The sequence below is a fragment of the Oncorhynchus masou genome, chromosome 19, assembly GCF_036934945.1.
Source record: "Oncorhynchus masou masou isolate Uvic2021 chromosome 19, UVic_Omas_1.1, whole genome shotgun sequence".
Classification (NCBI taxonomy): domain Eukaryota; kingdom Metazoa; phylum Chordata; class Actinopteri; order Salmoniformes; family Salmonidae; genus Oncorhynchus; species Oncorhynchus masou.
In genome coordinates, this window is record NC_088230.1 from 22967879 (window position 1) to 22991987 (window position 24109).

Sequence of the window (24109 nt, forward strand, 5' to 3'; positions counted from 1 at the left end):
AATAAAAAATAAATGTAAAAAGTCTTGAGAGATCTTTCATATTTAATCTGTTCAATTTTCAAGAATGTCTGAATCATGAGAATAAAATACTAACATCCACTTAGCTCCTCTTTTCTGAATCCTGATTGGTGCATTTCCTTTTCTTCAGTTCTTCACTTTTCAAAAGCTTTCATCATAAAAGAGAATAGCTCGCTTGTGTTATGCTTCACAATGAACCAACATTATGCTTCTGGCAGTCTGTTCTATGTTTTTTGATTCTGTGTACAACACAGGTGGTTGGTTGCACTTTAATTTGGGGAGGACGGGCTCGTGGTAATGGCTGGAGAGGAATCAGTGGAATGGTATCAAATACATCAAACACATGGTTTTCATGTGTTTGATGCCATTCCATTACTCCGTTCCAGCCATTATTATGAGCCGTCCTCCCCTCAGCAGCCCCCCCTGGAGTACTTTACAATATATTGTAGGCCTACATCACTGTTGATTTCTTAATTAAGAACAACAATTGCATTGCTTTTGTGCACACTCAGTGCTGTATGGTGTAAAAGTCACTGGTCTTCTCATATAATGGTTGTAAACCCTTGTTTGAACACACAGATAAAAGCACACAGTTGATTTACACCATGTTCCAAATCTATAGTAACTGCATCTTTTATTCTTAAGAACAGATGACAAGATATTTCATAACCACAATGTATTCTTAAGTCTATTTCCTCACGCCCTCCCTACTCAGTGAAGATTAGAATACATGGAGATTCCATAGACAGCTTCGTCACCTCCTCAGGTATTGGTCAGAGCATGGACTGTTATTACCAAACAGTTTTATGCCACACGGACGGTCGTTTTCAGCATTGAATCATGACTAGTAGTGTGGGTGATGCCCTACACAATGTAATATTATATGTTGTTATATGATAATTTTATAATTAACCACTAACAAGCCTGCAGATGGAAGCAGGAGTTATCAGGGTGTACAATCATTTATCTGGAACAGACTGGTTCTGTCCTTTAAAGAGACTACAATAAAGCTCACATTCTGCAGTATAAAGACAAATCTGTTTTTAAGGAATGATGTTAAATGTCAAACACAGGCAGATATTTTTTTAACCTTTGTAGATGCCTTTTCATGACATAAATGACTCACTTCCTTTTTAATGTGGCTTTTTGAAACAAGCAAAACAAAAGGTCCCTCAGTTCATGTTCTAAATGGTAGACTTCTTCAAAGAGGTGATCATGAGAATAAATATCCACAGTCCATGTGAAAGTCAACTGTTAACAGTTAACCAGTTCACACACGCACGCAAGCACACACAGTCACACTCGCATTCCCACCAAAATATGAAGCAGAAAAAAGTGAATAAACATGCTTTTGGTCATTGGTGCTTTTAAAAGTCAGGTAACATTGTAAAGTCAATATTGCCTCAATGTGCTAAGTATAATACAAGGCACCAATGACATCAACGTGTAAAGTGTTTAAGGAAATAACAGACATACAGTACCAGTCAAAAGTTTGGACACCCCTATTCATTCAAGGGTTTTTCTTTATTTTACTATTTTCTACCTTGTAGAATAATATTGAAGACATCAAAACTATGTAATAACACATATGGAATCATGTAGTAACCAAAAAAGTGTTAAACAAATCAATACATATTCTATATTTCAGACGCTTCATAATAGCCACCATTTGCCTTGATAACAGCTTTGCACACTCTTGGCATTCTCTCAACCAGCTTCATGAGGCAGTCACTTACATTTCAATTAACAGGTGTGCCTTGTTAAAATTAAATTAGTGTAACATATTTCCTTCTTAATGCGTTTGAGCCAATCAGTTGTGTTGTGACAAGGTATGGGTGGTATACAGAAGATAGCCTTATTGGGTAAAAAACAAGTCAATATTATGGCAAGAACAGCTCAAATAAGCAAAGAGAAATGACATTCCATTATTACTTTAAGAAATGAAGGTCAGTCATTGTGGAAAATGTCAAGAACTTTGAACATTTCTTCAAGTGCAGTCGCAAAAACCATCAAGCGCTATAATGAAATTGGCTCTCATGAGGACCACCACAGGAAAGGAAGACCCAGAGTTACTTCTGCTGTAGAGAATAAGTTCATTAGAGTTACCAGCCTCAGAAATTGCAGCCCAAATAAATGCTTCACAGAGTTCAAGTAACAGACACATCTCCACATCAACTGTTCAGTGGAGACTGTGGGAATCAGGTCTTCATGGTCAAATTGCTGCAAAGAAACCACTACTAAAGGGCACCAATAAGAAGTATAGACCTGCTTGGGCCAAGAAACAGGAGCATTGGAAATTAGAGTGGTGGAAATCTGTACTTTATTCTGATGACTCCAAATTCTTGATTTTTGGTACCGTGTTTTTGGGAGTCGGTGAACGAATTATCTCCGCACTTGTGGTTCCCACCATGAAGTATGGAGGAGGGGGTGTGATGGAGCTTTTCTGGTGACACTGTCTGTGATTTATTTAGAATTCAAGGCACACTTAACCAGCATAGCTACCACAGCATTCTGCCGCAATAGGCCATCCCATCTGGTTTGTGCTTAGTGGGACTATCATTTGTTTTTCAACAGGACAATGACCCAAAACACACCTCCAGGCTGTGAAAGGGCTATTTGAACAAGGAGAGTGATGGAGTGCTGCATCAGATGACCTGGCCTCCACAATCACCCAACCTCAACCCAATTGAGATAGTTTGGGATGAGTTGGACTGCAGAGTTAAGGAAAAGCAGCCAACAAGTGCTCAGCATATGTGGGAACTCCTTCAAGACTGTTGGAAAAGCATTCCAGGTGAAGCTGGTTGAGAGAATGCAAAGCTGTCATCAAGGCAAAGGGTGGCTACTTTGAAGAATCTAAAATATATCTTGATTAACAATTTTTTGGTTACTACAAGATTCCCTATGTGTTATTGCATAGTTTTGATGTCTTCACTGTTTTTCTACAATATAGAAAATTGTCAAAATAAAGAAAAACCCTTGAATGAGTAGGTGTGCCCAAAAGTTTGACGGGTACTGTATATATCCTTTATTTGCATTGTCTTCATAGTTTAGTGTGTGGTTATAAACCTTTACAGCAACACTCCCCCTGCTTGTTAATCATCATGAGGTAAAGTGGCATTGCATGTGCCTTCATATAAACGTTGAATTAAATTGTAAAAAAAAGCTATCTGGCAATACATCAATTGTGATAAGTTAGTAGAAAAGTATGGATAAAAGGTACAAAGTAAACAAATCCTCAAAAATAAATTAGTTACAATGACATTGCTGAAGCATTTACCAAGCATTTTGGATTAGTTAAAAAGATGTCCTTCATTTGATTTGGCAACTGAATCAAATGGTACAAACAGCAATCTGAATTATTCTTCCACATACAGTAAACAAACTTTTTTGCTGTAATAATGTGTGTCCAATAGGTTAACTGTCTGATAGGTTAACTGTCTGATAGGTGAAGTGTCCAATAGGTTAACTGTCTGATAGGTTAAGTGTCCAATAGTTTAACTGTCTGATAGGTTAAGTGTCCAATAGTTTAACTGTCTGATAGGTTAAGTGTCCAATAGGTTAACTGTCTGATAGGTTCAGTGTCCAATAGGTTAACTGTCTAATAGGTTAGTCCTCCATGTTGATCTGTAGACTCCAGACATTCTGTAGTTTAGTCAGGTCACTCTCACCCTCACTCTCCTCTGAGGATTGCCTCACTAACACACTGGATAAGATCTCCAACTGCTCTGACTCACTGTCCTTCCTCGCTCCCTCCACTTCTGGAATAGGCTTGGAGAGCAAAGGCATCTGGAGGATCCCTGTTGTAGGGCTCCAGTCAACACAGTTACCACCACCTAATCCATCCTCTTCCTCAGACTCCTGTGGAAACAGAGCTTGCCTCTGGCTTCTGTACAGGTTGACCTGGGCTAGCAGCAGGGGCTGATTATCCGTCCTGTTAGACCGCGTCTGGTACTTTGTTGGCACCATCTGCTGCTTTGGGACTGCTCCCACGAAGCCGTAGTCTGAGGGGTAATTTTGGGGCTCTTCTGCTTTGTCTCCCCACAGGTCCACCTCAGTGGTCTCTCTGACAGAGACGTGCTGTGGTGCGTAGGGACCCATCTGATCAGGCTCTTTGTAACTTGTGCTCTCCACCCCCAGCTTTATATCAGACAGCAGTTGCATTCTAAAGAGCCCTGTCTTGAGGTCCATGTCTAAACACATCCCAGTCAAAACATTCTCCACAGGCTCCTGTGAACCTGGTGCACATCTCTGTGCTATGTACGGGTTGACCTGGCTGAGACGCAGGGGCCGGGTTTTCTCAATGTCAGATGCCTCACTTTCTCTTACTTCCGGCATCTCTGGGGCCGCTCCAACGAAGCCATAGTCTAGAGGCTCTGGTTGGGCCTCACCGAATTCATCTTCGCATGAGCCCTCCTTTGGAGGTTCTATGCCAGGGGCTTGCTGGGAAGTGTAGGGTAGTTCGAGCTCCCACTCTGTTTGGTGGATCAGGGCAGGGATGTTGTTAGGCTTTATGGTTATCAACTCCATGGGCTTGGCAATGTTGACCAGTACCACATTCACTGTCACAGTATGCTCAGGACAGAAAGTCTGCGGTGAGTTCTGAAGGTCCAATATTTCCTGTAAGAGCAAAAAGGGTGACATCTTAGTAAATTGCACTTAGTAGCCATTGTTGAAGGCTTCTATTAGTCTCATATTATTCTTACCAGGAAAGGGGGACTTTTCTGTTTATTACCACAGACAAAGTGGTAGAAAAGGCATCCGGCCAGGATCAGCATGAAAAGGCAGATAACTGATGGTACAACGGCTCCCATCAGCATCAGTAGCAGCTGATTGTAGAAGGGATCTGTAAAGACAGAGTGGTAGGGTCGAGATCAAATAAGAGATCTATACAGTGTACAGCCATCATAGGAAGAGAAAAGTCTATAGGTTACAGCTGAGAACATACACACACACACACCTTCGAATTCAACAAAATTCCTTCTCTACCAGGAAGAGAAAATACACTCTGGGAAACACCTAAAGTCTCCTGTCACATTTACCAGTAGAGAGAACAATTCTTGGAATGCTTTTGCGATTTACCAAAACCTGTTGGGCAGGTTAATCCTGACAGACAGACATCCATGCATGTAATAATCATTTTCAAAAACACTGCACACTAGGCCATTGGATTAACTCTAGTCTTATTTTACCCTTTGGGGTTGTTAGGCACTGCCAGTCAGAGGCATGCCAAGGTATAGGAAGTGACAGGACCTGGGAATTAGCAGAGAAACAATACTGGGTTTCATAGGCAAGCAACCCATATTCAAAGGATCTGTTTTCCACAGTGAAGTGATGCTAAAAGACAAAATGAATACAGAAAGTTAAAATACACAAAATAGAACTTAACACTCGTAAAAAATCTGCATTATAAAATAATTACGATGATATAAAAATATAGAATTGTCTATTATAATATATTAATGCAGCAATTTGCACTGATTAAAGTCCCTATAGGGAGTCCTACATATTATGTCATTTAATTATTTACACAGTGTTACAGTAACCAACATAACACCAACCGTTTTGTTGCTTCTGTTGTCGTACACAGAGAGGTTGTATATCATCTGAGGGTATATTTTCAACAAGGAGTACTCTTTTGTCATGTTTCCAGTCTTCCATCTCATTGGACCCTTCAGCTTGACAGTAACACTATTCTCCTTCACCACAAGTTTTACAAGTGGAGGTCCAAAGGTTGCTGTTGGGGAGGATAAACATTTCATATCCTTCTCTGATTTTATTTTGAAGTGGTTCGCTATCGCTCCTAATTCATAGATAAGGAAAATTATATTTGAAGAGGATCTCAACTTACTGTCAGCTTTGGGGTCAAACCTCTTTTCCGTGAATGCCCATTTGGAGGATAGGTTTGTGCCCACAGCCTTGACTCTGGCAAAGTAGCCTTCATCCAGGTCAGTGGTCTCATTGGATAGATCACACAGGGTCTGAGGGATGTCTCTGCACTGGTTCTTCACCCTCCAGCGCACCTGTGTCGCCCCACTATCCATTCTGTCACCATAACTAGGAGACGACAAATAAACACATCATGAGATGTTTCCTTAAATCCATGGATCATGGGTATTTATTTACAATTATAAACTGGGTGGTTCGAGCCCTGAATGCTGATTGTCTGAAAGCTGTGGCATATCAGACCGTATACAACTGGTATTGCAAAACTTTTATTTATATTGCTCTAATTACGTTGGTGACCAGTTTATAATAGCAATAAGGCACCTCCATGTGTGTTGTTTATTGCCAATATACCACAGCTAAGGGTTGTATACAGGCACTCCGCGTTGTGTCATGCATAAGAACAGCCCTTAGCCGTGGTATATTGGCTATATACCACACCCCCTCGGCCCTTATTGCTTAACTAGTTAATGGAAATAGTCTCTCGTGACAAAATAGAGGAGCTGATTTGGTTCTGGGTACCAAGATTATGGAAATGTATAAAAGTGTCCTTACATTGCATACTCCACTGTGTAATGTGTGTCATTTGGTGTGTCTTTCCCAGGATGCCACTTTGCAATGTTCCTCAGGTTCACAGAGTTAAAATGAACTCCTTCAGGACATCCTACACTGGACCCATGTGAGACAACTAGGAAAGGAGAAACAGCAGACAGTAGATGATCAACTGCCAAGGGCATTACGAATTGTCAACTTGAGACACTTTACACTTTATAGAGAGCATCACTAAACAATTCTAAAATGAAATAAGATTATTAAGAGAATGAAGTGACATCCTTTTTCCTTAACATAATGTAGAATGTCTTAAAGTTCTAGTTGAAGAGAAACATTGTATAGAACAACAACAGGATGTTGATGTGATTAAGGTTGAGAGATAAGATATTTCATAAGCCCTCACAAAGAAACGCTTATTTTCCCGACTGCACGAGACCACATTTGTTTCCTGTGTGTTTCAGAATACCACATGTGCTCAGTTAAACATGTCTTTCAAGGACCTCTCATGATTATATTAACCATATTAACCCTATTTATTGCATCATAAATGCTTGTTTGTTTTTCTGTAAGCTTTGCCAACATACTTTTTGTTGTGATCAATGCCTCAACATAGCATTAAGTGTTATATATGTCACTACTCAACTCTGTAACTATATATTTTTTCGATATAGCACATACTATATAAGGTAGGTGGAAAATACAGTAGAGGGAGTGAAAACAAAAGTAAACCAAAGTAAATGCCACCCACATACGTGTTGCAGTTGGCTACAGCTGAAGGTGTGTTTGGGCGAGTTTTAAAATGACACAAAATGATTACATTGGTTAAGCATGCTTAAAATGCATTTTTAACCATCTACTGCACATCGTTGCCCTAAGGCAAAGAAAACCTTTTTGCCCCTCACACCCCCCATAGGGTGAAAGGTTGCCTAGCAGTTAGAGTACTGGGCCAGTAACTGAAAAGTCACTGGTTTGAATACCTGAGCCAACAAGGTGAAAAATGTGTTGATGTTCCCTTGAACCCTAATTTGCACTATGGGCGCTGTACTACTATGGCTGACACTGTAAAACAACACATTTCACATGTACTTGTGTAGGAATTTCTAAAGAAGCATATTTGATAGGTTTTGAACATATTTTGTTTTTATATTTTATATTTTAAAAAGTGTTATTTTGTTGCCTCAGGGCAACGTTGTGTAGTTAGGGTACTTTTCAGGGTGCCCTATCTACCCTTTTAACATGATGTTAAAAGATGGCCTTGGTCAATGTTTTTGCCAACATATCCACTGACATTGACAAGCAATTGAGCAGTTAGGATCATACCCTCTGATAGTGAGGACAGTGAGCTTAAGGACAGTGACAGCAAAGGAGAATAGACCCCAGAATCAGGTTTGAGAGGCAGTGAAAAGTACTAGTTTATGTCCAACTTGTATTTTTTTAAGGAATATTTGTTTATACTATATTTCACGGTAATAAATGTTCTGAAAATATTTTGTATCCTTATGGCACAGCATTATGCAATAAATGTCTGGGTGTGGGGGGTAAACGTTTTTTATTTATTATTATTGATGGGAAAATGGGAATCTTAAATGATATACAACATATATCCTCCAAATTGATCTACAACAGCTGAACAATGACAGCTGAACTATTCCTATAGCTTGACAGAAAATAATATTAGCAAAATATTGATATTAAGACATAATTAAACTTGCCAGTTCAATATGTGATAAGATGTAAACGGCACTACCACAATAGTAAACATTTTCCTTGTAATGACTGATTATGAGACGCAGCCAATGAAAACGAAGCCTACCTGGCGTCCATAGATAAATAATCAAGAGATATTTGATCATTCTTTCCCGTAGTATTGGTAAAACAAATATATACTATTAAGCTCATGGACATTTCAACCAATCGGCTACAGTAAATGATTCCGTTCGAGGATCTCCTTCAGTGTCTTTTATGTTGCTATTTGCTTTACTTTACCTTGGTCAGGTAGCGTAGGAGTCAATACTGGGCGGAGTTATTTACAGTAAGCAAGGAGGAATTTAGTGAACACGCGTCTGTTAACGTCGGAACAACTTTGGCCGGGTATGGTGAGATAGCGCTCCGTAAGCCACGCCCCAGTGGGCAGAGCTAGGCATGTTGGACTGTGACACGCAAGAAACTGGCCTTGCCGAAACCTCCCTCTCCTTATATTTTCCTTAATTCTGTCACTAGAGTCAAATACGTTCTGTGGCACACATTAGTGTCAAATACTTGCTAGAGAACAAACTTCACTTCAGGATAGGCAACCGAAATTAATAATGAATGTATGTGTGTTATATTAAACATAGAGGAGGGATTGACAGCTTCTTTGAAGGACACAAATAAAAAATGCATTCTGCTACTAAGATCAGTGAAAACTGACAACGGAGTGAAAAGCAGAAATCTCAACTACCAAGCAAGTCGCAGCAATGAAGAATTGAGTGTGTGCGCGCGCGCGTCCACCCAAAGGGAGGGAGAATTCTGTCGGGGGAGATTTTCGGTACAACACCTGTTACCTTCAGACAAATTCCCTGGGTCGATGAGTAAAACGGAGAACACCATCGTGTTCGTAAGAGTCTCCCCTTTCCATAGGTTTTAATACGATAAAATATCTAATTTTATGTGAAACGGCGTAGAATGGGTGGTGCTGTGTAGCCTAGTTATGATAATATAGGCTATTTGAGACCAATGCACTGCAGTTAATTTCGTCTTTGACCTAATAAGTCAAATATCTTTGAGTGTATTTGAGTAGAAAACAGGTAAACAACAACGAGTCCTAGACAGTTTGCAATAGAACATACCAGAGGGGGGCATTGTTTACTAGGCTACTTAAATTATTGGGAACATCTGGTTACCAGCAGTGTTCAAAACACATTGAGTTTATGACAAAACAGATCAGGGGACACCTTTTCACACAGAGATGTATTCATAGCAGTGAATGTCATGTATTTCTAAGTAGCAGCCATATCAGGCAGGGAAACTAAGTGTTCACATTTTGATTCAACATTCAAAGTTTACAGCTTGACGGTGGCCCTCTTTAGCCTACCTGCATTGTTAGGATGTTCATGTAATCACAACAAAACTACTTATTGGGCTCAAATAGAGATATCATTTTTCTTTGAAAAAATAGGCTTGGCTGAGAAAAGAAGATTCAGTTTTCTGCCTGAGTGTGGCACCGATTACAGCAATTTCCGGATTATCTCGTGACTAGAAAAAAACTACCTATTTTACTAGAGATTGAATTAAATGGTGTTTCTTTGAAGAGATGGGCCTGGCTGACATTAACTGTTTTCTCACCTTATTCTCCTTAAGGTGATCCATGGTTGTTGGTTATTTACCAGGTAAGAAGAAGTGAAAATGAAACAAGGACTGAAGCAATAGACACCTTATTTTACATAACTAGAGATTTAAATAAATGTTGTTTCTTTGAAAAGGAGGGCCTGGCTGACATGAAAAATGCATTAAAGGGAAAGGATCCACAGACACACAGGCTGATTATCTTCCTGCGCATCTCTTTATTTACCATGCTGGCTGCCATGGTTAACACAAACACAGGACATTGAATGCTACCTGAATTGACTCAGAAAAGTAACATAAGTAGGCCTACAGTATCACAGCGAGGACGAACAGGTGTGTGCTAGTTAGATTATCCAGGTTCCACAGCAACACTATTGACTATTCTCTACCTCCAGTGCATGCTCTCACTAACACTCATATTTTCTCTGTCTCCCCTTCCGGAGGGCCTGAGGCACTGGGACCTGAGGCACTGGGACTGAGGATACCCTGGCCTGATACCTCGACATGCCTGGCCCAATCCAAGCTGTCCACACTCTACCTCCTACCTGCCTGTTACCATGACGACTTTGTGAAAAGCGATCTGACCTCTGTCTTGAATGTATGCTTTTATACGGCCTATATCTTTGTATTACAGCAGTCAAATAGAAAACTGGAAGTGTGACTTCTTTCCCTAATGATTTCCTATGGCTGAGGTATTTTGTTAGTTATCAGGTATTCCATACCAAGGCTAGATGAGCCTGAATGGCAACAACACCAGACACAAATGCAATGCAACTAATTCATCTCATTGTTAAATGACTGTTCAGTCTGTTGAATATTCCATTAATGAAAATATGGATTTTTTGGCTGAATTAAGGTTTTATTAAAACTTCAAAAAGGTCACACACACAATAGGGTACATTTATAAAATAAATTGACAAGAAAAGTAATTTACAACATCAATTATTGTCACCGCCTCTCCCTTTATTTTGCTTAACTGGGGGAATGGGAGAAATGGTTTACAGTAGGCAGGGTAGTGCTCAACAAGCAGAATGCATCCCCAATGACACCCTGTTACTTTTGACTGTATAATGCATTATACAGGCAAAGAGCCCTATGAACCCAGGTCAAAATTAATGCACTGTGTATTGGGAAAATGGTGCCATTTGGGAGACATTCCATCTGTTGATGAAGCCACCTAAAAATCAATGGCTGCATACCAATTATCCATCCCTCGCCTAATGGATTGGTGTACGCATTAGCTTGAGCTACTTTCCGCCATTGTTAAATGGACATGCAGCCAAAGTTAATGGTCACACACCTTTGAATCATTAGTTTAAAAAAAAGGTGTTATATAAACTAGCAAATAATTGACACAAGTTGTTACAGTAGTGGGTAAGACATTGGATAAAGAGCTGTATAAGTTAATTATGGACTTTAAAGTAACAGGCAGGAAGCATGTAGAGGGGAGCCAGGTGGGATTGGGCCAGGCACATCCAGGTGTCAGGCCAGGGTGTCCTCAGTCACAGTCCAAGTGCCTCAGCCCCTCCAGAAAGAGAGACGGAGAAAAATAAAAGTTAATAGTTAGTGAGAGAATGACTAAAACTATAGTACACACCACATGCACTGTTGTAGAGAACAATCAAGTGTTGCTGTGGACACTGGATAATCTGACTAATACACACACACACCCGTTTGACCTCTATGTGTCACTGTAGGCCTGTTTATGTTACCCTGTCTGATTCAATTCCGGTAGCATTCAATGTCCTGCATTTGTGTTAACCATGGCAGCCAGCATTGTAAATAAAGAGACACACAGACAGATAATCTGTCTCTGTGGGTCCCATCCCCTTAATGTATTTTTCATTTCAGCCAGGCCTAGGTTTTCAAAGAAATACCATTTAATTTAATCTCGAGTTGAGTAAAATAAGTTGTTTTGTTGTTAACCAAATAACACAGAAAAGTACTGTAAACAGCCCCACACTTAGACAGAAAGAGCAATGTACTTTTCTCAGCCAGGCCCATCTTTTCAAAGAAAACAATTGAATTCTATCTTTATTTGAGCAAAATAAGTAGTTGTGATCACAAGAAAATCCTAACAGTTCAGGTAAAGAGCGCCAGTCAGGCAGAAAATTTGCACATAAATATGAGTTAAAAGTCTCTCCTTGATTTAGGACAGACACTTCAAAAACTTGTTTCTTAAGATTAATTTCTTTATTTGATTGTCCTTTTTTCCATTTATGAATGTATTATTCAATGCATACACTGGTCTCAAATATATGAGCAATAACTAGGCTACACCGAACCAAGACGGACGCATTGTAAAATTAGATACTTATCATATTGAAACGTGACCCAGTCCAACATGCCTACCCCGGCCCACTGGGGCGTGATTTTGAAGTAAGTGCTCTGTATCGTCGTATTCCACCGGATCGAGTTCTCATCACGCCGGTTGTAAAGCACACATTAACCCTACAATTATTGCCTAATTAAAGCACTGGTCTATTCTGACTGGGTAACAAAGGTTATTTGATAACTTTTGTGAATTGTTATATGATAAATAAATGTTTTATAGAAGATTCTACAAGATCTGTGTAAACGTTTGTGATATAACGTTAGTTTTGTAGGGCACCATAACATTAACCGTTTGTTAGGCCCACAACATTCTTGAGACGGTAGTGCAGTCATTAATGTACTTGATTGCCTGATTGAAGACTGGTTTGACTGATGTGAATAATTTATCAGATTGTCAAAAGAGCACCAATGGCACCACTCGATTTGAAGCTCTTGATGTTTTACATTATTATGAAAAAGTACGTTTAATTAATTTTAACTGGACGAGACATATTTAATGCAGCGGTCTCATTCATATTTCCATTTCAGAAATGTCACTGGTCTCATTGAACCGTAGATCGTATTTTTATATTAGATGAAATTACTCTACAGATGTGGAACAATTTACTTTTGATTGTGCCACAACGGTTTGTTTTTAAGGCTGTACAGACGTCCGGTTAACTGTATAATTAACTACAGATGATGACAGTTATACAAATATTTGCCTTAGCAAAGACAGTACAGTTTAGAAATTCCGTGGCCATTGCATTCAACAGCAATCCATGCTCCGTGAATGGAGCAAAGTGCCTTTGCGATTTCTGAAATGATTTCGTAATGTTACTTTACATCGTTGAAACATGGCGATTTCATGGAAACTCAGCTCCAGAGTATATTTAAGCAATAAAGCACGCGGGAAGTGGTATATGGCCTATATACCACGGCTAAGGGCTGTTCTTGGGCACGACGCTCGCAGAGTATATTTTTGCCATTACATTTACTTTTGATAATTAAGTATTAAAACCAAATGATGACATTTTACTAAAGTAGTATTTTTCTGGGTGACTCACTTTTACTTGAGTCATTTTCTATGAAGGCATCTTAACTTTTACCCAAGGATGACAATTGGGTAGTTTTTCCCCCACTTCCATAGTCTTGAGTTACTCCTTGGCTAATGAACAACACTCCATAGATTTGTCAACTAACCTGGGGTGTATTCATTACGCCGATTCGTTTTGCACTCCGAGCGCTCCTCAAGGTGATGTAGGGCGGCAGGTAGCCTAGCCGTTAGACCAGTAACTGAAACATCTCTGGTTCGAATACCCGAGCCGACACCGTGAAAAATCTGTTGATTTGCGTTGAGCAAGTCATTTAACCCTAATTTGCTCTAGGGTCACAGCACAGTAATACTATGACTGACCCAGTAAAACATCACATTTTACTGCACCCATCTGGAAAATGTGACAATACAACATTTGTATTTAGTTTTATTTGATAAAACGTGTGTTCTTAAACAGAAATTGTAGTTAATTTCATTCACAAATTGTATGGTTTCAACAGTTGCCATTCTAATCTGAATAGTCTGCAAATTGCCTACACATCAGACAGGTTTAGACATTTTTGCAAATGTATTAAATATACAAGTACATGCTTATCAATTATTTGATTGCAAAAGTGACCAATCTGGTGATATAGTCCAGCTTCTCTGGGATCAGGGCTTTCTTTGGCAGTGGTGTTTTCATGTCATGCTCTATTTTTTGTGTGTGTGTTCTGTTGTAACCAACTTTTCTGAGACTCCCATTTGGGCCAAGTGACTTTAGTGATGTTGGTGTGAGACAGTGTTTGGGGTGAGAGGGAAGGGAACTAGAATGAAGCAGTCAATGAGGCCAGTCAAGTGCCACCTTTTTTTAAATGAACTATACTTCTGAATCCACTAGTGGCTGATCTCACTTGTTTTGGGGAAGTGCAGGTCAGTGTTGGAACCCCCCCACCCAACGTCAAGCGAATTCACTGAATTTTACACCCCTCTCCGACATCGCTCTCTCTGGGCCCTCCCCCCACACATCCGGTAATCGAGGACCAGCTGGTGTACCTCGTGGTGTACACCATTGAGCGCTCTGAGACGTAGGAGCAGTTTTATGACGGCAGCACCAGCCAGCTCCTGTGGCAGCACCTCTCCAGCCAGCTTATTTTCTTTGTGCTCTTCCAGTTCGAAGCTTCCCACACATGGTGCTCTCGTTTCACCAGAAGGTGGGATGGTGTTGATTGGAACAGAAACACACTTATAGATGTGGACACAGTCAATTGTCCTATTATCTTTAACACTTGTTCTTGCTTAATTTTTACCATTAGCGGATGAATAAGCAATTCTGTTCCACACAGTTAGTGTGTGAGACAGAGACCGTAAGACAGACCATGTCTAATATGTGTGTGTTGCTCTTCAGCTGGCCGGCCGAGGCCTGATCAAAAGCAGAGACCACCTGATATGGGTCCTCCAGTTAATCTCTGGCAGCACTCAGAAGAACTCCCAGGCAGACTTCCTCCCTGTCATGAAGCTGTTCGACCTGCTCTACCCAGAGAAAGAGGTGTGTGTGTGTCAATGATTGTATATATGAATGGACAAAGCCATTGGGTCACGTGACTGCATCTGTTCCTATGTGACTCAGCGCACTGAAGCCAAATAAAGTTGGTTAAGATTAAGATATCAGCCTCCCGAGTGGTGCAGAGGTCTAAGGCACTGCATCGCAGTGCTTGAGGCATCACTACAGACCCTGGTTTGATCCCAGGCTGTGTCACAGCCAGCCATGACCGGGAGACCCATGAGGCGGCGCACAATTGTCCCAGCGTTGTCCGGGTTAGGGGAGGGTTTGGCCGGCCGGGATGTCCTTGTCCTGTCGTCCTCTAGCAACTCCTTGTGGCGGGCCGGCGCCTGCAAGCTGACTTCTGTCGCCAGCTGGACGGTGTTTCCTCCAACACATTGGTGCGACTGACTTCCGCGTTAAGCATGCAATGTGACTTTGCAGGGTTGTGTTTTGGAGGACGCATGGCTCTCGACCTTCGCCTCTCCGAGTCCGTAGGGAAGTTGCAGCGATGGGACAAGACTGTTGTCTTGTCCAACTACCAATTGGGGGGAAAAAGGAGAAAGAGTACCAAAAAAATAAATAAAATATTATTAAGATGGAGACATAACATAGCAGATTGAGCTACTCCAGGAAGTGACGTTGCAGGCTAGCTCGGTGCTGCCCCCTCTCATTGAGTAACTCAAGCTGAAGGCCGACCAGGGTACTGCAGGCTGCCATGAACAACTAAATTGTCCTTCCTTCTTCTGTGTGCAATTTATAAAATTATCGGTTCAAGGTCATACATCTGGTGTATTAGAATCAATTATTTTCTTGACATTTTTTGGGGGGTGACACAAAGATTGCAATTTTTCCATTCCTAATAATGGGGGATCCTGTTTTCTGCAAACCAGGCCTGCAGTACCACCTTGAACGTCCGTGGCTTCAATGAGAAAGGCCAGTCATTCTCCCCTGGTATGTGTATGTCTACCGGTGTAAAGGTTAGCATGCTTACTGTATCAAGAGGGGAGATCATGGAGTAGGACTATACAGTAGCATTGCCCCCTGTGTATCTGTGTGGTAGCTCAAGTTAGAAGAGACTGTGCTGCCATCAGAGCTCTGAGGGCCTGTTATTTCAGTTTCCTCCATCTGTCTGAGCAGCCCTGCAGGAACCAGGATCCTCCACTTTGAGCCTAACTACATATGGAGCTGCCGTATCCAAGGGGACGCAATTAAGGCATCTGCAGCCACAGCTCCATCTATTAACTCCCAGCCAAATCTTGCATTAGCATGCAAATACTGAATCTGTGTACTAACGCTGCACTAACACACACACACTCATGGTTGACTCGTACAGCTTATCACGGAGCTAAGTAGTTATTTATTAGCTTTTGACCAATGATGATACAGCAAATTGTGAACGAATGAGTAACGTGTTTCAATGAGATAATAATGCATTATACTAGTCCGGTTCTAAAGCTATTTACTTGGTGTCTACTTTGTTTACAAGACATTGTTATGAATTTAGGATTTATTGAAGACGATTTATTGGTATTGCTAAAGACATTGTGATGTGTGTATTTCGACAGTGCATCCCGGTGCCGGACATCAGCAAGCCCCAGTCGACCCACGCCAGATCCGCATTTCCCACTCCCTCAAGCTGCACCATGAGTAAGAGACTGTCTCCTCCACCTTATAGAACAATAGGCCCTTAATACCAGCTCTTATCTGTCATGCTGTCTACTAGGAAGATGGATACACTTACATGTAAGGTGTCCACATGCTTCCCATCCGAAACAGTTCGGAACAGTTCATGCATACATTATGATGACATTTTGGTCTTCGGCAAGGGTATTTCCGGCTGTTAGTGCACACCAACAAAAATTCTCAAGACAAGCCGAAGTCGGTAGTCTGTGGCCGAAGTCTACGCGCCTTCGCTGGTGATTGGTCAACAGAATGGATTCTTCAATTAAGTCTTTGTTGTCATTCAGCGAGAGATGAATTGTTTTCATGCACAATTTTTAACTTGAGAAATACTGCAACAAACATCTTAATGTAAAATTGTGCGAGTAAGATCGACAAAACGTCAAAATTAATGAGATTTCTTGATTAATTATGACTATTTTCAGGAAGTATGCTGGCTATGGCATCTGGCATGCCACATTTTGTTATTGTTTTTCAAGCTAAAGTTTATTAAAAGGAGTATGCGAGCACACTCGTTCGGTAGGCGCCAGCTGAACCCGAAGCATGCAGAAGGCTTCAGGCAGTCAGTCTAAAAGTATTACAGTGGTCAGTGGTCACCAACGTGTAGTGTAACTCACAGATGCATGATTTTTGATCCCTTGAGTTTGAGATAAAAGCAAACATCTCAAATCTGTGATTCAATTGCATTTAAACGACATGCCTCATATTGAACTCTACCTGTCCTTGTGTGTTTAGGTTTCTCCAGCAGAGCCTGAGGAACAAGTCCCTGGGGATGACGGATTATAAAATCGCCTTGCTGTGTAATGCCTACTCCACTAACTCAGAGTGCTTCACTCTGCCCATGGACATGCTGGTGGAGACTATCTATGGCAACGGCAGCATGCGCATAACCTTACCTGGCACCAACTGTACCGCATCAGGCTCCATCACACCACTACCCATGAATGGACTCTCTCACTGTCCACACCAGGATGAGGTGAGCTATACTTACCATAGAGATAGATACAGATACCAAATATCTCTATTGTCCCTACAACCACTACTACTGTTCTGCTCACAGGATAATACAGCAACATAAACAGTGATGATTCATTTACACTGAACAAAAATAAACGCAACATGTAAAATGTTGGTCCCATGTTTCATGAGCTGAAATAGAAGATCCCACAGATATTCCATATGCACAAAAAGCATATTTCTCAAAAATGTTGTGCACAAATTTGTTTACATCCTTGTTAGTGAGATTTTCTCCTTTTCCAAGATAACACATCCACCTGACAGGTGTGGCATATCAAGAACCTGATTAAACAGCATGATCATTACACAGGTGCGCCTTGTGCTGGGGACAATAAAAGGACACTAAAATGTGCAGTTTTGTCACACAACACAATGCCACAGATGTCTCAAGTTTTGAGGGAGTGTGCAATTGGCATGCTGACTGCAGGAATGTCCACTAGAGCTGTTTCCATAAGCCGCCTCCGAGGTCGTTTTTGAGAATTTGACAGTAGGTTCAACTGCAGACCATGTGGAATCAGGCCAGTCCAGGACCTCCACATCGGACTTCTTCACCTTCGGGATTGTCTGAGACCAGCCATCCGGACAGCTGAGTAAGCTGTGGGTTTGCACAACCAAAGAATTTCTGCATAAACGGTCAGAAACCGTCTCAGGGAAGCTCATCTGCGTGACCATTGTCCTCACCAGGGTATTGACCTGACTGCAGTTCGGCGTCGTAACATCTTACTTAATTTACAAAAATATAAACGCAACATATAAAGTGTTGGTTCCATGTTTTTGAGCTGAAATAAAATATCCCAGAAATGTTCCATACGAACAAAAAGCGTGTTCCTCTCAAATTTTGTGCAGAAATGTGTTTATATCCCCGTTAGTGAGCATTTCTCCTTTTGAGATGAGTATCTGTATTCCCAGTCATGTGAAATCCATAGATTAGGGCCTAGTGAATTTATTTCAATTCACTGATTTCTTTACATGAACTGTAACTCAGTAAAATTGTTGCATGTTGCGTTTATTTGTGGTCAGTGCAGTTAGAGCTCTTAATAGGGGTTATTGAAGTAAAAATGGAATATCCTCAGCCTACGAGAGGCTTACAGGAAGACTTGAGGAGGCGTCCTATGATGTTTTAAATTAAGTAAAAAAATACCCTGCTTGAAATGCTGTGGTAAAAATAATCTCCTTAAAAATAGTAATTTGTATCCTTGTCGTGTTCTTTTTAATGGCATGCCATGTCAATTTATTCACATTAATACTGTCCTGTTTAAAACGGAATGAGGTTTAAATAATGAGTTTATATCTAAACATAACATGTAAACGTTGTCGTCATTTCACCTAAATCAGTTCAGTGTAGCCCAGTGTGTAAGAAATTACATTTCTCTGTGCTACATCACAAAGAACAGATGAGCATGTTGAAGCGTGACGTCTTCCTCCCTCTCTTGTTGATCACGGTTGTATTTTCCCTGCTGTTAGTTGCCATTTAGAACTGAGGAAAGAAGGTGGTGGTGGTGGTGAGTTTAAACAACATATATCCATTTCAACCTAAAAGCTATTTTTACAGAGATGAGTGGGCTCTTATTTAAGTCATGAAAAATACGCTCTGGTGGCTTTGCAGAGGATTCAGTGCTTATTGATTTTACAATAAAAAGCCATCTGCAATTTCTAAGCCAATAATGCCTTGAACATTTAGCTGTTTTCTGCAAAAAAAACCAGCACTTGCATATGCAGTATTCTGACAATTTAGTGATCAAAGCCTTTAAAAAAAGGTAAGCAAATACTCAACAATTTAAAAAATCGGACTAAATGTCCTGTCTAATTTCACTCTAGCCTCATCAACAGCATCGCCCACACGAGTGATCAAGTTTGCCCATGCCAAGTCTAACAGTGCCCTGGCCCCAGTCCTGGTGGAGAACTACAGCCCTCTGCTGGTCTACATGGAGATAGAGTCCCTGGGCATCAAGGCATTCATCAGTATTTCCTGGGCTGTGTTCTAAGCAGGCCAAACTGAATAACTAAAAACCATCCGTATGTTTTGGAACGTTCAAATAAAACATTATGTCGGACAAGCGTCAACTTTTTATGTCCCATTATTTTCTGGCGAAAACCAAACCTTTCACTGTAGAAAAATAAGACACGTCAGATTTAGCGCGGACATTTGGGTCTGCTATGTTTAAGCTATGTTTAAGCTATGTTTAAGCTTCATTTATACAGCACATTTCAGGCATGCAAAGGTGGGCCAAAATTCCTCCATAGTGATGTGAGAGACTGACCAACAACTACAGGAAGCATTTGGTTGCTGTCATTGCAGCTGAATGTGGCACAACTAGTTATTGAGTGTAAGGGGGCAATTACTTTTTCACACAGGGGAATTGGGTGTTGCATAACTTTTATTTTATAATTTATTTTAAGTATGCATTTATTTTGTTATTTGTTATCTCAGGTTCCCTTTATCTAATATTAGGTTTTGGTTTAAAATCTGATAACATAAAGAAAATCAGTAAGGGGGCAATACTTTCCCACAGCACTGCATTTGGAAAGTATTCAGACCCCTTGACTTTTTCTACATTTTGTTATGTTACTGACTGACCACTCTACCATAAAGGCCTGATTGGTGGAGTGTTGCAGAGATGATTGTCCTTCTGGAAGGTTCTCCCATCTCTACTGAGGAACTCTACAGCTCTGTCAGAGTGACCATCGGGTTCTTGGTCACCTCCCTGGTCACCTCCCTGACCAAGGCCCTTCTTCCTTGGTTGCTCAGTTTGGCCTGGGGGCCAGCTGTAGGAAGAGTCTTTGTGGTTCAAAACTTTTTCCATTTAAGAATGATGTAAGCCACTGTGTTCTTGGGGATTGTCAATGCTACAGAAAGTTTTTGCTACCCTTCCCCAGATCTGTGCCTCGACACAATCCTGTCTCAGAGCTCTACGGACAATTCCTTTGATCTCATGGCTTAGTTTTTGTTCTGACATGCACTGTCAACTGTGGGACCTTATATGAGCAGGTGTGTGCCTTTCCAAATCATGTTCAATCAATTGAATTAACCAAAGGTGGACTCCAATCAAATTGTAGAAACATCAAGGATAATTCATGGAAACAGGATGCACCTGTGTGCAATTTCGAGTCTCATAGCAAAGGATCTGAATACTTATGTAAAGAAGGTATAGAAAAAGTATACATTTGCAATACATTTGAAAAACCTGTTTTCGCTTTGTAATTATGGGGTACTGTGTGTAGATTGAGGATTTGTTTAATATTGAATCAATTTTAGAGTAAGGCTGTAACATAACAAAATATGGAAAATGTTTCCGAAGACACTGTATGTACAGTATACATACACACATCAAATGTATAAGACCCATATTAAGGGTTACCTCAGTAGTTGGATGAGCAAAAATGTCCCTTCTGCTCCTTGACGGAATTCATTCTAAATGTATAGTCTGTTGCTGCTGTCCTTGTGAGGCAATCCAGATGTGCATTGGTCAGTCTGTTTCTCTGTTTTTGTTTCACAATGTTCATTGTTGAGTCCCTTCTCCTTTCCTCACGTTTTTTTTATTTTATTCATTTTAATTTCATCTTTATTTAACCAGGTAGGCTAGTTGAGAACAAGTTCTCATTTGCAACTTCGACCTGGCCAAGATAAAGCGTAGCAATTCAACACATACAACAACACAGAGTTACACATGGAATAAACAAAACATAGTCAATAATACAGTAGAACAAAAGAAAACAAAAAGTCTATATACAGTGATTGCAAATGGGGTAAGATAAGGGAGTTAAGGCAATAAATAGGCCATGGTGGCGAAGTAATTACAATATAGCAATTAAACACTGGAATGGTAGATGTGCAGAAGATGAATGTGCAAGTAGAGATACTGGGGTCGAAAGGAGCAAGATAAATAAATAAATACTGTATGGGGATGAGGTAGGTAGATAGATGGGCTATGTACAGGTGCAGTGATCTGTGCGCTGCTCTGACAGCTGGTGCTTAAAGCTAGTGAGGGAGATATGAGTCTCCAGCTTCAGAGATTTTTGCAGTTCGTTCCAGTCATTGGCAGCAGAGAACTGGAAGGAAAGACGACCAAAGGAGGAATTGGCTTTTTTGGGTGACCAGTGAGATATACCTGCTGGAGCGCATGCTACGAGTGGGTGCTGCTATGGTGACCAGTGAGCTGAGATAAGGCAGGGCTTTACCTAGCAGAGACTTGTAGATAACCTGTAGCCAGTGGGTTTGGCGACGCGTATGAAGTGAGGGCCAACCAACGAGAGCGTACAGGTCGCAATGGTGGGTAGTGTATGGAGCTTTGGTGACAAAACTAATGGCACTGTGAAAGACTGCATCCAGTTAGTTGAGTAGAGTGTTGGAGGCTATTTTATAGATGACATCACTGAAGTCGAGGATCGTTAGGATGGTCAGTTTTACGAGGGTATGTTTGGCAGCATGAGTGAAGGATGCTTTGTTGCAATATAAGGAAGCCAATTCTAGATTTAATTTTGGATTGGAGATGCTTAATGTGAGTCTGGAAGGAGAGTTTACATTCTAACCAGACACCTAGGTATTTGTAGTTGTCCACGTATTCTAAGTCAGAGCTGTCCAGAGTAGTGATGCTAGACAGGCGAGCAGGTGCGGGCAGTGATCCGTTGAATAGCATGCATTTAGTTTTCCATGCGTTTAAGAGCAGTTGGAGGCCATGGAAGGAGAGTTGTATGGCATTGAAGCTCATCTGGAGGTTAGTTAACACAGTGTCCAAAGAGGGGTCAGAAGTATACAGAATGGTGTCGTCTCCTTAGAGGTGTACCAGAGAATCACCAGCAGCAAGAGCAACATCATTGATGTATACAGAGAAGAGAGTCGGCCCGAGGATTGAACCCTGTGGCACCCCCATAGAGACTGCCAGAGGTCCGGACAGCAGACCCTCCGATTTGACACACTGAACTCTATCTGATAAGTAGTTGGCAAACCAGGCGAGGCAATCATTTGAGAAGCCAAGGCTGTCGAGTCTGCCAATAAGAATGTGGTGATTGACAGAGTCGAAAGCCTAGGCCAGGTCGATGAATATGGCTGCACAGTAATGTCTCTTATCGATGGCGGTTAAGATATCGTTTAGGACCTTGAGCGTGGCTGAGGTGCACCCATGACCAGCTCTGAAACCAGATTGCATAGGGGAGAAGGTACGGTGGGATTCAAAATGATCGGTAATCTGTTTGTTAACTTGGCATTCAAGGACCTTAGAAAGACAGGTTAGGATAGATATAGGTCTGTAGCAGTTTGGATCTAGAGTGTCACCCCCTTTGAAGAGGGGATGACCGCGGCAGCTTTCCAACCTTTGGGAATCTCAGATGATACGAAAAAGAGGTTGAACAGGCTAGTACTAGGAGTTGCAACAATTTCGGCAGATCATTTTAGAAATAAAGGGTCCAGATTGTCTAGCCCATCTGATTTGTAGGGGTCCAGATTTTGCAGTTCTTTCAGAACATCACCTATTTGGGTAAAGGAGAAATGGTGGGGGCTTTGGCGGGTTACTGTGGAGGGTACAGGGCAGTTGACCGGGGTAGGGGGAGCCAGGTGGAAAGCATGGCCTGCCGTAGAAAAATGCTTATTGCAATTCTCAATTATAGTGAATTTATCAGTGGTGACAGTGTTTCCTAGCCTCAGAGCAGTGGGCAGCTGGGAGGAAGTGCTCTTATTCTCCATGGACTTTACAGTGTCTCAGAACTTTTTTGAGTTAGTTCTACAGGATGCAAATTTCTGTTTGAAAAAGCTGGCCTTAGCTTTCCTAACTGCCTGTGGATATTTGTTCCTAACTTCCCTGAAAAGTTGCATATCACAGGGGCTATTCGATGCTAATGCAGAATGCCACAGGATGTTTTGGTGCTGGTCAAGGGCAGACAGGTCTGGAGTGAACCAAGGACTATATCTATTCCTAGTTCTACATTTTTTGAACGGGGCATGCTTATTTAAGATGGTGAGGAAGGCACTTTTAAAGAATAGCCAGGCATCATCTACTGACGAGAGGAGGTCAATGTCATTCTAGGATACCCCGGCCAGGTCAATTAGAAAGGCCTGCTTGCAGAAGTGTTTTAAGGAGCGTTTGACTGTGGTGAGTGGAGGCCATTTGACCGCTGACCCATTAAATCAAATCAAATCAAATCAAATTTTATTTGTCACAAACATGGTTTACAGATGTTATTTGGAGGGTGAAATGCTTGTGCTTCCAGTTCCGACAATGCAGTAATAACCAACAATTTAATCTAACTAACAATTGCAAAACTAGTGCACAGTGTAAGGGGATAAAGAATATGTACATAAAGATATGAATGAGTGATGGTGCAGAGCAGCATAGGCAGATACACAGTGCCACATTTGACCAGTAAAGATATTATTATCAGCAGCAAAATGTAACAAGGGTTTTCAGAATATCCTCATATGAGATGTGTATGTAAACAAAGTGGCATAGTTAAAGTGGCTAGTGATACATGTATTCATGAAGGATGCAGTAGATGATAGAGTACAGTATAACGTAAACATATGAGATGAATAATGTAGGGTATGTAAACATTATATTAGGTAGCATTGTTTAAAGTGGCTAGTGATATATTTAACATCCTTCCCATCAATTCCCATTATTGAAGTGGCTGGAGTTCAGTCAGTGTGTTGCAGTCAGCCTTAATCAATGTTAAAGTGGTTGCTGTTTAAC

At 41.0% G+C, this 24109-nt stretch overlaps 1 protein-coding gene, 1 long non-coding RNA gene and 1 pseudogene across 5 annotated transcripts; 2 read left to right on the top strand and 1 right to left on the bottom strand.

The window, feature by feature from the left end:
* Positions 1–431: 431 nt before the first annotated feature.
* LOC135506018 (uncharacterized) lies at positions 432–8577 on the bottom strand. Of its 3 annotated transcripts, none has more exons than XM_064925353.1 (8): positions 8500–8577; positions 6517–6649; positions 5867–6072; positions 5577–5752; positions 5208–5352; positions 4722–4861; positions 3608–4635; positions 432–3431 (listed from the first exon to the last, which is right to left on the bottom strand). In XM_064925353.1, exons 3-7 carry the CDS (start codon positions 6057–6059, stop codon positions 3625–3627), a joined length of 1665 nt encoding a protein of 554 aa, XP_064781425.1. In that variant the 5' UTR covers positions 6060–6072; positions 6517–6649; positions 8500–8577; the 3' UTR covers positions 432–3431; positions 3608–3624. The 3 variants fall into 3 exon arrangements, with proteins under 3 accessions (XP_064781425.1, XP_064781424.1, XP_064781423.1); XM_064925352.1 differs by lacking the exon at positions 8500–8577 and adding an exon at positions 8327–8493 and having other exon boundaries at positions 5208–5268; XM_064925351.1 differs by lacking the exon at positions 8500–8577 and adding an exon at positions 8327–8493.
* A 168-nt stretch (positions 8578–8745) lies between these two features.
* LOC135505571 (uncharacterized) lies at positions 8746–10961 on the top strand. 2 transcript variants are annotated; one of them, XR_010450290.1, is made up of 3 exons: positions 8746–9109; positions 9853–9881; positions 9975–10961. It is a non-coding gene; the product is annotated as an uncharacterized LOC135505571 (long non-coding RNA). The 2 variants fall into 2 exon arrangements; XR_010450289.1 differs by having other exon boundaries at positions 8746–9040.
* A 3248-nt stretch (positions 10962–14209) lies between these two features.
* Positions 14210–24109, top strand: part of LOC135505629 (mediator of RNA polymerase II transcription subunit 23-like) — a 34733-nt pseudogene continuing 24833 nt past the window's right edge.

Coding starts and splice junctions, on each gene's coding strand:
- LOC135506018 (XM_064925351.1), bottom strand. CDS start 8,366: ATGATCAAATATCTCTTGATTATTTATCTATGGACGCCAG. Junction 6,073..6,516: donor TACACAGTGGAGTATGCAAT/GTAAGGACACTT, acceptor GTCGTCTCCTAG/TTATGGTGACAGAATGGATA. Junction 4,636..4,721: donor AGAAAAGTCCCCCTTTCCTG/GTAAGAATAATA, acceptor TTGCTCTTACAG/GAAATATTGGACCTTCAGAA.